General features: G+C 41.1%; 1 protein-coding gene across 1 annotated transcript in view; it reads right to left on the reverse strand.

Annotated features, from left to right (window-relative positions):
- MYO3B (myosin IIIB) overlaps positions 1-15,373 on the reverse strand; it is a 394,690-nt gene that overhangs the window by 240,203 nt on the left and 139,114 nt on the right. The window contains exon 9 of the mRNA XM_035008358.1: positions 8,488-8,643. Within this exon, the coding sequence (XP_034864249.1) occupies positions 8,488-8,643 (156 nt within the window). The remainder of the gene's footprint in view (positions 1-8,487; positions 8,644-15,373) is intronic.

Here is a 15,373-nt window from a genome sequence, read left to right on the forward strand (position 1 = left end):
CTTTAAATTCACATGCTCCACCTAGTGCCTTACTTGAGAAAAGCATCTACTATCAGTTTTTGCTGAAAAATTCCTTTCCAACTACAAGGTACTTGGATTGAAAGTTTCAAAGCTCAGAGGAATGGATAGATAGATAGTGGATGGAAGAATAGTAAAAGGCATTCTATTAAATCAAGAGGATAAGTTTTAATGACTCAAAAGTCATTTTCAAATCCCAGTAAAGTCTATACTGCTTTTTGCTAGATTCTTACTTGTTTTTATGAGGCTCTACGTATGCTGGCTGCCAAGCCTAGCTTCCTAAACAAATGGAGTTTGTGGGGTTAAAGCTTAGAAAGGAAGAAACTCAAAGCTCTGGCTTGGGCTGGTTCCTGGAGTTTGGGTTCATGGGGGGCGGTGGATAGTGAGTAGGACTGACCTTAGGTTTCAGGGATCAGGAAAAGGACGAATTGTTGTCAGAATTCCTGGCTCAGGTAAGCTGGGAACAAGGGCAAGTCTGAAACATCAAGTCCAAAGAAATGGGTGGAGAGTAAGAACTAGATCTGAAGAGTGGCTGAGACAGTCAGGGGTTAAGAGTTCCTGTAAGACAAGGGTAGGCACAGATGAGGCAGAAGATGGGAGAGACGTTGGAATGTCTTAGTCCCAGCCCATGAGTGAGAAACAAGCTGTAGAGAGTACCAAACTGGCTCAGACACTGGGGGGATTGTTTTCTTGGAATAAATATCTGAAGTACTGCTGTCATCCCTATAGTTTCATCTCTATGTCTGCATTACAGTTAAAATCATTTGTGTATGCATGCTCTTTAATACCTCATCAATGGGCTACAGACTTCTTTGTTCAAGCTCCTGGGCCTATGAAAGATTTTGACAAATATTATATATTTTGTCTGAAAGTAATTCCTTAATCCCTTAGCCTCTTCCTATCTGTCAAATCTGCCTGTGGAAGCAGTGACTTCCATGTAGATAGGTCAAAACAGGGCTTCACATAGGTGTGGCAGGATGCATTCTTCTCTTCACTCCCAACTATGATGAAGAACAAAGCAAAAGGAGGCCCTCTAAAACATAACTCAGGATGGGAAGGAAATAAAAATGTTTTAGCCTAATAATTACAGGAGATGTGCTAGTGAGAGAGGTTAAATGCTACACTGAGAAATCCCTGATGATATTTTGGGGACAGTCATGCTGCGACAGGACCATTGTGAAGGATACTTCCACCTTAGCTCCTCCACACTCAGGCTCACAGCCCTCCCCTCCATTCAAGAGTGGAACTGGAAGGAGTGGAGAATGACTAACTCTCCCACCAGATTCCAGATACAAAAGGAAGTAAAATCTGTTGAAGGTGAAGAAAAAAGGGGGAGAGAAGAGAAGGAGTAAGAAAAAAGGTCCAGGCTCAAAGGTGGTGGTCCTCAAGACTCTAAAAACAAAGGCTTCTGTGGCCATGGACAGAGCTCAGGGACAAATTGACAAGTTGGATAGATCAGAGGAACCTGAGAGATCAGAGGAACTCCCTTATCACACCACATTCAATGGATTCTATCTATATAGTGAGGAAAATATTACTCAAAACTAGAGAAAGAGTACTATTATATTTCTTCCAAATCATTATTTACATTTCAATATACCCTTTGATAACAATGTTGATGAAAGAGAAACTTTTATTTGACACTAACTATATAATCATGGACCTAGAATGAGAAAAACAATAGCAGATCATCTAGAGGTGATACCATTTTACTGAGAGTCAAACATGGATAGAGATACCACCTAGCTAACTGTAACTACTACATGAGCTCTATCTTGACCTAAAACTTAAGTTTGTATCTATCCAACAAACATTACAATACATAGATTAAAAAACAGAATTGTCTGGGTAGCAATCACTATAGTATCTCCCTATTTTTTCATCGAAGCATGGTTTGGGCCAGAATTCCAATCAATCAGCATCTTATCATCATATTAAACAGAACTGGATATACTCACCTTCTCTAGGCAGCAAGAATCAGTGACAACATCAAAAAATTAAATATTAATTTATTCATTCAGCTACAAACCTATAGATAGACAGCAGATACTACTTATACTGGTTTGGATTTATTTTGTGTCTGTTAGGAGGACAGGACGATCTTTAACCTCCTATGTGTCAAGCATCTTCAGCACTTGATAATCATTCAGAAGTCATTCATTTACACAGGAGTCCAGGAACTCATGAGTGTATATAATATGGTGGATGTGAATGTGTGTGCATGTTTGCAGGTAAAAGAGGAAGTGAATGAGCAAGGCTTACTGGGGAAGGCTAGACAGTTAAGCAGTGAGAAATCTGTTTAAAGGTCACTGCTGCAGGTTGAAAAGAAAATCAGAAAAGCTGAGGTCATTGTTTTAATCAGCCTCAGGCAAATTGCAAGGGTAGAATAAAAATCCATTAAACAGAGCAGAAAACAACCAGCAACTTAATTCTTCTACCACATAATACTTAGAATAGACCCCTGGCATTTGAGGGTTTAACATTTGTGGTTTCAGTCAGTCCCAAGCCACCCGCAGGGGAAAGACATGCTGGATCTTGTAATTCTACTAAGGATTGCCATTGCGCCCATGATGGGATATTAGAAGGCAGGAGGGAATCATAGCACAGCCAGCCCAGCACCTTCCCTACCTCCACTCACATTCCAGACAGTGGTTTTGCTCTTTTCCCACTAATTCTTATGAATTAAAAAAAAACATGTTTTTATGTCTACTCTGAACTTTATGATGACACATGATACTAGATGATGTTGCAGAATTCAGTTTTAAAACCTGGTTTGGGGGGGAAAGTCCTGTTGAAGGTCAGGGAAATGGGAGCTGATGTAAAGGAAATGGCCAAATTGTTTAAAAGCATCCCTGACAATTAAGTAAAAAAATATAGCCCCCAACTATTGTTCACAGGATTTTAGGGGTTTTTAACCTCCTTTGAGACAGTAAGCCTTGGTTTAATAACTGCTCTACCATACCTGAATCAAATATATGCTATGGCAAAATTATAAATTACTGGAAAAACTTAAATTCCAACAGTTACACTCATACACCATAATCAGCGTTAGGAAATGAGTATCAAATTTCAACACAATGTCGCTTCTCTACAGTTGCCTAACATACACAATGTGAAAGGGAAATGGATCATGGCCTCACTTTCCACACAGCGAGACCACTTAGAAGAATGCTTAGATCCAGGAGAGGGGAGATGGGGCCTCACCATTCAAACCCTTCTTCATGCACACCGCAGCTCCTGCTCTAAAGGGAACAAGCCCCAGTGATTCCCAGCCTTGCTCCTGAACACTTACTTATCTCAACAGAACTGAAGTAGACCACTGCCCCATAACACTCTTGCCCCAGCTTCACTTCCCACCTACTCACTGTGAAAAGGTAGGGGAAGGGGCATTCTCCCTGCTCCCTTCTGCATTTCTCAGCCATACTTCTCCTTAACCAATCTTTCCCTTTTAAAAATGCCACATCATCCTTGTATATCATCTCCTCCAGCACTTGAGCCCCATTTTCCTTTCTCTCTGTCCATTCCCCTGGTGTCAGTCTTAGGTTTCCGCACCCCCCACCAATCACTTTGTTAATTCTTCCCACATGCTGATCTCACGGTGCGTCAACTTGTCAACTCTCTAACAACTTTGATTTCTAGCTCCACTGAATTTGTCCACAAGTTCAGACATGACTAGCTCCCAGTTATTTCTCAAAAGTTCCCAAGATCTCAGTTCTACAATTCCTGTCTCATCATCCACTCATGGAATCTGCTCTTTATCTGCATTGCAACTACCAGTCTTTGACCTAGACCAGGCCTCAAAAGTTAGAAAGCCACTTCTGGCTTCACTTTCTTCCAAATCCCAAAAAGATCCGAAGGATACTCTCCTACTCATCTTTATTCCTCTGCCCCCTTGTCCACCCATCATGTCTGTCAAGCTAGTCTCCAGTCTGAAGACCAGAGTATCTGCTTTCTCTACTCCTACCTCTTGTTGCTAAGAATTGCTAGAGATAATAGATAGGAAAGGCAATGGTAGTGATGGTACATTTTTTGAGAGGTTCTGGTGCCGAATGCTCTCCTGAATGTTCTACATGCATTATCTTAAACAGTGATTAACTTCACTACAATGGAATGCTATTCAATTAAGTTCCTCTTGGGTTTTCTGTGCTATTGAGCAATCATGTCCATCTTTAGTGGACCCTTTATAATATTCCTCCTTGTGGCTATTTCAAAGAGTTAACATTTTCCTGGTGTCCACAGCCCACTCCTAACTTTGAGACCACCTTGCTTAATTTTTTTTGAAAGATAAAGGCCATTCACCACGAGCTGCCTCATAGGACCCCCTCTCCCTACCCCCACTCTCACTCCTCAAATTTTCTGGATATCTTCATCTAACCTTTCTGTGTCTTTCCCAACCTAGAGGGTCTTCCTAAGGTCAACCCTCCTCTTAGGCCCTTGTTCCCACTTCCTCTTGCTTCGTCTATATAAGATCCTCCCCTTCACCTGTCCAAGTTTGCCCCATCCTTTAAGAACCTACTTTCTTCCCCTCAAACCATTAACTTCTGTCTCCCATGGAGAAAATACTAAACTTGACAGAACATTCCCTGCCTTTGCAGGAACAGTACGACAGTTTTTCCTGTAGTCTGTAGGTCTCATTTCTCTGTATTTAGTTCTCAAAACTAAACAAGTCCCTCCAGCTGGGGGACCTAGGGCTGTCTGGAACACTGCAGAATGCTTACAGAAAGCTGGAAACTTTGTGTAATATCTGGAAGTACTTGACATTGCATTTGGTAGGTTAGGAAGAGGAAGCAAAATCTCTTTACTGATCTCTGTCTCTTAGTGTCTTTACAATTTGTTTGATTGTAGTTTGTTTTTTTTTTAAGATTTTATTTATTTGTGAGAGAGAGAACGAGAGACAGAGAGCATGAGAGGGAGTGAGAGGGAGGAGGGTCAGAGGGAGAAGCAGACTCCCTGCCGAGCAGGGAGCCCGATGCGGGACTCGATCCCGGGACTCCAGGATCATGACCTGAGCCGAAGGCAGTTGCTTAACCAACTGAGACACCCAGGCGCCCTGTTTGATTGTAGTCTTAACCATGGCAGAGAGGCAGCCCAATTGGGGTAACACTTCTCTCTCTCTCTCTCTCCCTGATCTCTCTCATCCAATCCACCACTAAGTCCTCAATATCTTCTGTTATTTGCAACTGCCACAATCTGCTCCGTTGTCTCCCTGGCACCTGCCTTGCCCAGCTTCAATCCATTCTCTACACTGCGATCAGCATGACCTTCCCAGAGCACACGCCTGCTTAAAAACCTTCAGTGGCTTCTGAGTGCCTGAGACAAATCCAAGCTCCATAGCCCATCATGATCTGGCCCCTGTCTGCCTTGTTTCTCCCTTCCCCTGTTCCATGCCAAGCTCCAGCAATGCCAACGAAGTGTTCACCAAATTCCTTAAGCTCTCTCCAGCCTCCGTGCCTTTCCCCTTGGCTCACTGCTCATTATTCCCCTCTACCTAGAATAATCTCCTTCCTCAACTCTTCTATTTGTTCTTCAGGATCCCTCAAGGATCATCCTCCCACCAGTTCCAAGGGTCTTTTCTTCCCAGGTGTCCCAGGAGTTACCCCAGCATCCCTTTATCCAGGTACTTTTCATGTTGAACTGTTCTCATCTGATTCTTGTCTGTTTCACACACTGGACTCTTAGCTCTTTATCAGGAACTGTAGCTGATTTGCCTTTGTAGTCCCTCTGTTCAGCAGAGGGCCTGACACATGCACACATATAAATGTCTCTTGAACAAATAAATGAATAAATTATATTTTATAAATGAGATAGAAATTGATATTTTTAACATTCAGTAGCCCAGTACTGTTTATTTTCATGATGTTATATGATAAACAGAGATGAATTTATACTAATTAAGGCCGAGAGGTAGGTAGTATTAAACAGAAATGAAGGACTCTGAATTAAATAGACCCCCGTATACTACTTCTACCACCGCTAACACTGTGAGGGTTAACTCTATCAAGAGCTAGTCTAGTTATTTTTTTTGTCATTTTATTTTATTTTTTATTATTATTATGTTATGTTAATCACCATACATTACATCATTAGTTTTAGATGTAGTGTTCCATGATTCATTGTTTGCATATAGCACCCAGTGCTCCATGTAGTATGTGCCCTCTTTAGTACCCATCACCAGGCTGACCCATCCTCCCACCCTAGTCTACTTATTTTTTATGTATGGACTCACTTGGCCCTCAGAAGAACCCCCATGTTATAGAGGAGGAAACCTCTGAACAGACCAATGTAACAACCTGTCCCCGAGGGGCTGAGCTGGGATTTAACCCTGGCAGCGCCAGTGGCTTCAACCGCCACACTGCGCTGCCTGCTGGGCGGCCGTAACTGTACAGAAAAGTGGTAGGTGGGGCATCTGCCTCACTCATCTCTTACTTGCCTCAAGTCTTCTTTCGTTTCCCCACCTTATCTTGTAAACGCACAACCTTAGATATATGGAGTCACCGGCATGAAATGGTATTTGCGAGTTTTCCTGGGTGGGCTTAAAAACACCTGTGTAGCCAACCCCTTGCCCGCTGCTACGAGGCAGGGGGCCGGTTAAGTGTCCATTACAGTCATCGTGTTCCCTTTAGAATTAATTTTCCTGCCTTTTAAGGAGAGGGTTGTTTAAAGTTTTGATTCTTATTTGTGAGGTTGCGGGGTTTTTAAAGTTTATTTATTTATAAAGTAATCTCTACAGCCAACGTAGTCTCGAACTCATGACCCTGAGATCAAGGGTCACATGCTCTACTTACTGAGCCAGTCAGGCGCTGTTGGTTGTGTGTGTGTGTGTGTGTGTATGTATGTTTAATGACTTTCAAAGAAACACAAACTCCTGAGTGAACCTGAAGATTACAAAGACCCTGTAAGAAGCCTTTGCCACCATATATGGCTTTCGATAGCAAAGAAGTTAAAAAGATAATGAGAAATGAGAGAAAGTGGGTGAGAGAGACTGGAGTCTGATTTTTTTATGCTAAAAGAAGGAATATCTTTAAAAAGAGAATATACATCTGGACAGGCAAAGTCAGGCAAATGTGAAAAGCTGCATAACTTTGCAACCTAAGTCTTAGAAATTGTTCTGCAGCAGATTTCAGAACATAGAGAAAAGGAGAAGACCGATTCAACTTAGAGCATTTAAATGCTGGGTTTGTTTTTTCGCTTGGTCTGTTTGATTTGATTTCATCCTCCTTTCTGGTGCTGGTGCTGTGTGTGCTGGGGGCGGGAGGGGGAGCTGGGGAGGTGAGTGGTTTGGGGGCAGAGGCTGGTCTACAGGAACAAAAATGGGAAGAAAAGGGATTTTAGTTCCTTGGGGCTTAAACACAAGTTCCTACTGCTTCAAAAATGTACCAAGTCACAAGAATTTCTCTACCCTATGGGCAAGCCATAGAAACACAAATGACAGTCAAAAGGGGGAAAGAACAGGAAAAAATTTGTTTTGAGCTATCCAAAAGGGAACTTGGTGGTGGTAGGGAAAATCAGCAAGATATAGTCACCTTGAAACTATGCCGCCAGCTGCAAGAGTTCCCATGCTTTTTTGATTTGTAAACAGTGTTCTGCAGAAGACATGAATATTTCCAGAACTTGTGACTAGTGATATTTTATTTTCTTCACCTCCAGTCCTTCGAATGTTCCTTTAATAATAATGGATTAGAGCTTATCTGCATCCTGGCCAGTTTTATAAAACCAAATAATTGCTGAGCTGGGAAGCAGGTTTATTTGCATTTAAAAAAAATTTAAAGAGAAATTCTGCCACCCTCTGGACAGAAACCAAAGATCTATTTCTTAGAGACCACCACAGAATACCATTTTAAGCAACTGCCCCTGAAAATAAACGTTTATTTCTTAAAATCTACCCTTTAGAAAAATGGGGCAGGGAGGGAGAATCACAGTTGTTTTGGATAGCACAGACATCGCCTGTGGAGGAAAAAAAATCATTTAAAAATACTAAATTGCCTCTAGGGAATTTTTAACTAAAGAATAGGGTCTCAGAACACATTCGTGAAAAATCCTCCAGTGTTTAACTTGTAATCTTTCCAAACTCACTTTACAGCTTTCAGCAACGGCCAAGTAAAGATTTCTCACGAGATCTCAGCCATGGCTGTTTTCATACAGCTACCTTTATTGGTTTTAAAAAAATTCATATTTATATTAAATATAAATATATGTGTGTGTTGGTTTTTAACCAGAACATGAGGGCAGAGTGGGATTTCAGCCACAGTTGAGAGAGATCAGCCATTAGAGCACAAATGGACAGCTTGTTTCTAAAGCTCTCCTGATCTCATCCATGAGTATGGAGTACTTAATGTCATGTAAATGAAACTCTCAAAAATGCAGGGATATGATAATTACCAGTACTAATGCTGGGCAAATCAAAACACATGACATGCCATTTTTATAAATAACCAGAGAGAGGAAGTAGGAAGATGCTGTGTACCATACCTGGTTTTAACAACAGGGTTTAGATGCTTCTGGTCTTGGAGGACCTTGGCCAGCTGTTTTTGCAGAAATAAAGCCTTCCCGTGGGCTCCTTTAATAAATGGGTGGTCAAGGAGATGTGTGACAGAAGGCCGCTTTTCAAAATCCTTAATAAGACACCTGTTTGCAAAAATCAACAAACAATCCAAAGTACAATCTTAGATACCTGGTTCCCCTGTGAATATGAGAGAGAGGAGGCAAAAAAAAGTTCATTTATAAAACCTGATCACTAACCTTACACAGCTCTTTCTTTATTCATATGTACCAGAGGGTAAAAAAAATAGTAATTCTCTGCTGGTCGAATTAATCAGTACATCAGAAGTCTTTTAGTTTGGGTTAAGTACATGTTGAAAACAGTAAATTTTTGCCATCAACTGAATGGGAAGTATTCAAAACACTGAAGAAATAGACTGATCAGACTGAATTTTCTGTCTGAACTTTCACTACAGAAAAATGTTTGCAATGGAGTCAAATTGATTAGTCCATATATCTTAGAAACATATAAAATTATATACTGTCACTCAAATAAAATCCTAACATATGAAATGTCCACCATTTGATGGTAGGGAAAATGCATTCAGGAGCTTGCAAGGAAAGAAACTAATCATAAAGAAACCTTCACAGAGAAACTCCAACACCTTGATTTCTAATGTTTTTCTGAAGTAGAAAAACCTCAGAACAGGAAGTGACTACAATATAATTCAGATGAACTGGAATGGAATTAAGCAAACAGGGAACAAAAAGCCCATTGAAAATGGTAAAAATTGGGTTGCATTTAAACTCCTCTGGTTAATTGGTTAAAAACCACTGGTGTAACCACTTTCTGTTTCAGATTCAAATGCCCTTTTCGAAGGAAACAATGATTTAGTACATTTTGCTGTATGCCCTATGTTATCCAAGATGACTTTGATACAAGGAAATTTCTAGTGAAATTGAATCTGATGAATACCCCTCCAATTACCACTGCATTTCCATTCTGAGTAGCTGCCCCTGATAGGAGAAAGAAATTTTAACAACTGCCCTTTTAAGCTATCAGTCTTTAGCTCACTTTGGAGGCTTAGGATAAATGCTAAATGTCATTCTGCCCACTCTGTGAAACAAACATTTCCAGTTTTCCCAAGAGTGACATGCCAGCAACATCTAAGACACAACATATTTTAAATAATGAAATACACTCACAAAATGGTTAAAAAAAAAAAAATCAGCCTCACCTTGAACATTTTTTTAAACATTTATGCAGAGTTCTTAAAACAATCCTTAACTGCTGGACTTACAAAATGACTTTAACCTTTGCAGTTTACATTTCAAACCACTTCCACATCCCTCACCTCCTCGTCCTGAAAAGATATTCAGTAAATTTCCCAGTCAGTCAGTTTTAGAATGATGCAAGGGATTTCCTATCTATTGGAACTGGAGCTTTCAGTCAGAAAAGCCAAAAGAACCTAGATTATCTCCATTCTGCTGCCTGCACGACTATAAATACCACCTCTGCCTTGCCTTGGGAAGAAATCAATCATTTGACTTTTATGGGTTCAGGGGACTTTTGTATAATCTATTATTTTTCCTACCAAAAATAAGTCAGTGCACATTCTTAAAAAATACTATGTTCACGTCTATATTAGCAGTCTTCCCTAGATTCCATGTATATTCATCTGTATATGTGACTACCAAAGGAAAATAAATGTGGCTTCCCTAAGCACCCGGAGAATAAGGAACCTCCTGATGGTTTACGGTGAATAGTAAAGGTGTAGTGGCCCCATCCTCCTGGCTTGAGGGATGGTATACAAAAACTCCTAAAATGCAAACAGTCTGTGTCCTCTGAGAGTTCCTATTGCAGATGCACATGGTGGCTTCACACACCACAGCCCCGCACTCCCCCTCCCGCCCCCAGCCCCAGAGGGCATGCGTAGGATGGGAGTCCAGGAATCAAGCTTGCCCAGTGATCTGGGGCAGGTCACACTACATCTTTCCTGCATTGAGCAAAAGTATTAGGGCAACCCCCAACTGCCTGCTGTCTAGTGCCAACACATCAAATGAGTAAACTCAGGGCTGAGACTGAAGGTGAGAGCCACATCCATTAATAGAAAATTCATAGCATGTGAATGAGAAATTGAGATGAAACTGCCTCTACTTTCCTCCACAGGATAGAGGCCTTGGGACGGTGTTCCAGATGAGGCCTAGAAATAAGATCCTTCTGGTACTTCGATAATTAAAGCTCTTTGGATAGGGTCTGACAGAGGCCAAGAAACACATACTCTAGTTTTACGAAAACAGGTCTCTACTGGAGTCTGGGTATGTAATTAAAGGTGTTATATCTTGTTGCATAATTTCAGCATCCAGTGGGGGAGAAAGGCTACCAACAAGGTTGCCAGGTCATTTGGTATTTTCAAGAGAGGGTCACTCTATGTCACAGAGGGAGTAAGAAATGGCTACTAAATCATGAAGTGAGATAATCAGACAAGGAAGAAACTAACGAGTGAATCTGTTGTCTCTTGAAGATCTCCAAAATGAAGATGGTAGGTATTCCACTCTGTGGAAGCAATGATCAAAAGGATTTGTTAGTTCTCCCAGGAAGACCTGAGACCTGAATGTCATATCATTGGATCAGCAAAACTGAAAATGAGTATATATGGGAAGAATGCTAAACAGAGTTGTGACATATCCAGCTGCACTGGAAGATTTTTAGGAGAAGGTCATAAAGACCTTGAGGGTATATGGCCTTATTCTAAAACACTTCTGCATACTTTTTTCTCATGGGGAGCAAACAGCCAGACTGAAATGGAATTACTATTCTACTGATAGAGGACAGTACTACCTTAGTAACAGATATGGCTGAAAGTCATGCATTACTAGACTACAGGTCATTGGAATCAGATCATTTCATTTGCTCAGCAAACATTTATTATACAGCCAGAATTAGTCAAAATAAATTAATTCATAAAGAATCAAGACCATTTTCCTTGAGGATCTACAATCTAATTGGAAAGATGGAAGGACAAGAGGAACACAGGAAACAGCAAAAGCCAGTGTTTGCTTCTATATTCAGAATAAGAAATAATCAAACAAAAACATAGGGTTTTGGAGCTAAAGGACTGAAATTTTCTATTCTAACCTCCCTTTTTATGAGGTGAGTAAGTTCAGGTCAAGTCCTGACAGAGATGAGGCCAATTCTCTGACTCCTATGGGAGAACCCTTCCTCCTCTGCAGTAGGTTGGGTAGGGAGCTTCAGTCAGGGAAGCCTTAGTGGGGGAGGTGAGAAGTGAGGCAGGTTTGAGAGGGAGCTTCAGTCAGAGAAGCCTTAGTGGGGGAAATGAGAAGTGAGGCAGGCTTGAGAGGATGTTTTGGGACTAAACTGAATTCGGTGGGGAAGAGGTAGAAGACATTTCAAAGCTGGGAAACTGGATGCGCAAAGCAAGAAGCCAGACTGGGCAAGCTGTGTAGCCAGGAACTCAGAAGGCCACCAGAACATTCACCTGTGCCCCCTAGGCTGCCTCCCTTGAAAGCCTAACAATAATTCTTTGCTTTAGTCCCTTTTCCAACTTTAACTAGGGTATATTCTTTATTGCTTAAGACTCCAAACTCATACTGTTTACATTTATCAGCTTGTCATTTCTGTCTTATTCTCCTTCCAGGCAGGGATTTAGTGGATTAAGATAGAATGGACTGCTAGGGTCTATAAGAACACCTGACAGCCTCCATGTCCTTTATGAAAACATGATAGAATCCTCCAACCTGACTTGGAAGAACAAACATTGAAAACTAAGGAGTTATAATATGCTATTCATTTCAGGATTGCTTTTTAAACCAGGAACTGCAAATTCCAGATGCAGAATATTTTCTCCCAGCCAGGGATTGAGCAGTTTTTATAAGGGAATGCATAGAATGTTGACCTCTGGATGGGAAAGAGGGCCCAGCCAGCATGAGGTGAGTTGGGATAAACACTAGACACGTAACACATTCCACTGAAAAATGAAACTAGTGTTCTGGTCAAAAAGGTTTGGGAAACATTGGTGACTGTCTAACCAAGTAAGTCTGGAGTTTTATAATAATAATATATATATAAGTATATATATTATTAAATATATTATGTTCATATATTATTAAATATATAGAATATATAGAATATATTAGAATATATATAGAATTTATATATATTATTAAATATATAAACATAATATAAAAATATGTTTTATATACATTTTATATTATATTTATAAAATATATAAAATAAATATTCTTAGAACTTCTGGGGTAAAGAAAACAGCTTGATCTTTCTAAACTCTTTTTTTGTGTCAGTGAAACCAGAGCCCTGCAAATGACATCCTTGGAAAGGCTGTTGTGAGAAATCAGTACTAGGCCCTCACAATGGGTGGCAGAGTCCTCATCCCAGCTGACTGAGGGAGACACACAAAGCCCCTGATTGTCAACAACACATTTGAGACACCTGTAGGCTGCTGTTTCTGTAGAAGTCAGTGTCTCAAGCTGAGGAAATACATTCCCCAAGTTCAGTTCTTCCCAGAGTCCTTAACCCTGGAAAAAAACTAAATAAGGACTAGATTTAGGGATACTACTTTCTTCCAAAGTCATAAGTAATTCTTTCACTCCCAGAAGGTTTTTAATCATTTTTAAAAACCTGGATTTAGGTGTAGTTCTCTCTGTGCCAAGAGATAGAACAAAGCAAGAAAATGAAAAATGTAAAACTACCATGAGATGTATTTCCTGGATTTATAAGGCCATCATGAGTGGTTTGAATAGGATAGAAAAGTCCACCAGAAGGAAAAGGAAGCAAATTCCAAGTCTTGAAGGAAATCAATCCATTACCTAATTTGAAATTCTAGTACCTTCCATCATACTTTCTTGGCTGAAGATTAATTTTCGGAATTCATTAGTGTCACCACATTAAACATAGGTTGTTGCAGCCATTTGCTGTGATCTCCCAGCTTCCCTTCTGCCAGGGACAGGCAAAAAAGAGACATTTCTTAGCAAGAAACAAGGTCGGGCTCATGCGTTGCACTCTGAAGCCAGCACAGCCTGCGTTCTTTCTGTTCCCAAACGATAATACTGCTGAGACAGGGCTGCCTTGTCCCTGCAAACTGCCATTTCAGAACCAAAAAATCAGATGCCTGCAAGAGGAAGCTATTTATCAAGAGTCATGCGCAGATGTTTATATGAATAAAACACACTTGATAAAGAGCAGCTGAAAAGTCAAAAACTAAAAATACTGGTGAACTGGGTGAGAAAAGCAGGAGGGTAAGCAATCTTATTCCATGCAAAACTAGATCAAAACTTGGGATTTAGGTCTCTTCGCATTTCTTTTTTAATATTCTGTCTTTTATGCTTTCTGCTGTTTTCTTGTGGGTTTAGATTGTTAAGTGTTTGCATTGGTACAGAATATCTAAACATTTTTGATCTGAGCAAGCATTTGCCTGCCCCGTGATGCATCTTGCTGTCCTGCGGTTCCTATCATCCTCAGACAGAAGCCTGAGTGACAAAGAGGCCTCTGCATCAAAAGGAGAAAATCCTCTAGGGGATATACTAATTATAGGTTAAATATTGGAGCCCGTGGTGCTCTGTTCTTGGAAGGAAATTTCCATTCTGGAAAACAGGACTACGACAAACAGAAGGCATTCTCCCAAGATGACTAATGCCTCCAAAGAGGGCAGGCTAAGGAACTTGACGATGCATATGTTATTTTAGTGACACATCACCTCTCCATTTGGTGGAATATTTAACTGCATTTCAGTTTTCATGAAGCTGACAAATACTGCACGTGGTGTGTTTTAAAGTCTTGCTGGCAAGACTGGAATGGCATGTTAACTTCACACCTGGGGTGAGAAAGTGGGCTCCTAACCTGAAACAGGTAAGTGGGAACCAGAATTGCCTTCACTTGAGTCAGGGAGGGAGGTCTGTGGTTATTAATCAGAGAGAAACAGTATTCACTAGAAGGAAAAAAACCCTGAGAAGGTAGGACAGAGGGTTTTAGAATAGGAAGCTGAGTCTGCTTTTGAGATGGGTTAACAGGCGCCGAGTCCGTACGGCAAAGGGAGAGACAGACAGCTGGACAGGACAACAGGGCAGCTGCCCTGCTGCCGGAGATACCAGGGCAAGAGAACCCAGATGGGGGCTTACAAAGTCAGAAGTCAGCCCAAGCTTCAGACAAAGCGAGCAGCACCAAAGGTCCAGGGTGTGCTCAGGGGAACCCAGGAAGGAAACAGAAGGGGAAAAACACTGCATTTCCTGGAACCTGAGGCTGGAGACAGAGAAGAAACTTTTCTCACCCAAAGAAAGCTCAAAGGTGAAGAAGGCAACCAGAGAAAAAGCGTGGGGTGGCTGGAAGCCAAAAGACAGAAACCTCAAGTACTGCTTGTCCGGGGGACTAGCTGGGAGAGATGGAGGGAGGACAATATATACTATGGACAGTGGGCAGAATTAATCTGGGAGGAGGACAAAGGAGTAGAAGTACCAAGCAAAGAGGTCAAGTGAGGAGAAGGGCCAAGTGGAACCAGGCCAAAGCCAAAGATCGAGTCCAGATGAAGCTCAGGACACACAAAGGCTGTCCACGGAGAAGCCCATGGAATGTGTGACAGCAGAAGTGGCAGTTTTATTATAGTCATTACTGACATTCCTTCTGTTTAATCTGTGCTTCTGAAGTATCATCTGGCAGCTGCAGAAGACCAGGATGAGTATGACCTCCACCAGACATGCCATAGCCAAGAAAGATCCCAATACTTGTGTCCTACAAGCAAGGCAGTCTTTTTTTTTTTTTTAAAGATTTTATTTATTTATTTGAGAGAGAGAGAATGAGAGACAGAGAGCATGAGAGGGGGGAGGGTCAGAGGGAGAAGCAGAC

This window comes from Mirounga leonina, unplaced genomic scaffold (assembly GCF_011800145.1).
Source record: "Mirounga leonina isolate KUSES-001 unplaced genomic scaffold, KU_Mleo_1.0 Mir_151, whole genome shotgun sequence".
Classification (NCBI taxonomy): domain Eukaryota; kingdom Metazoa; phylum Chordata; class Mammalia; order Carnivora; family Phocidae; genus Mirounga; species Mirounga leonina.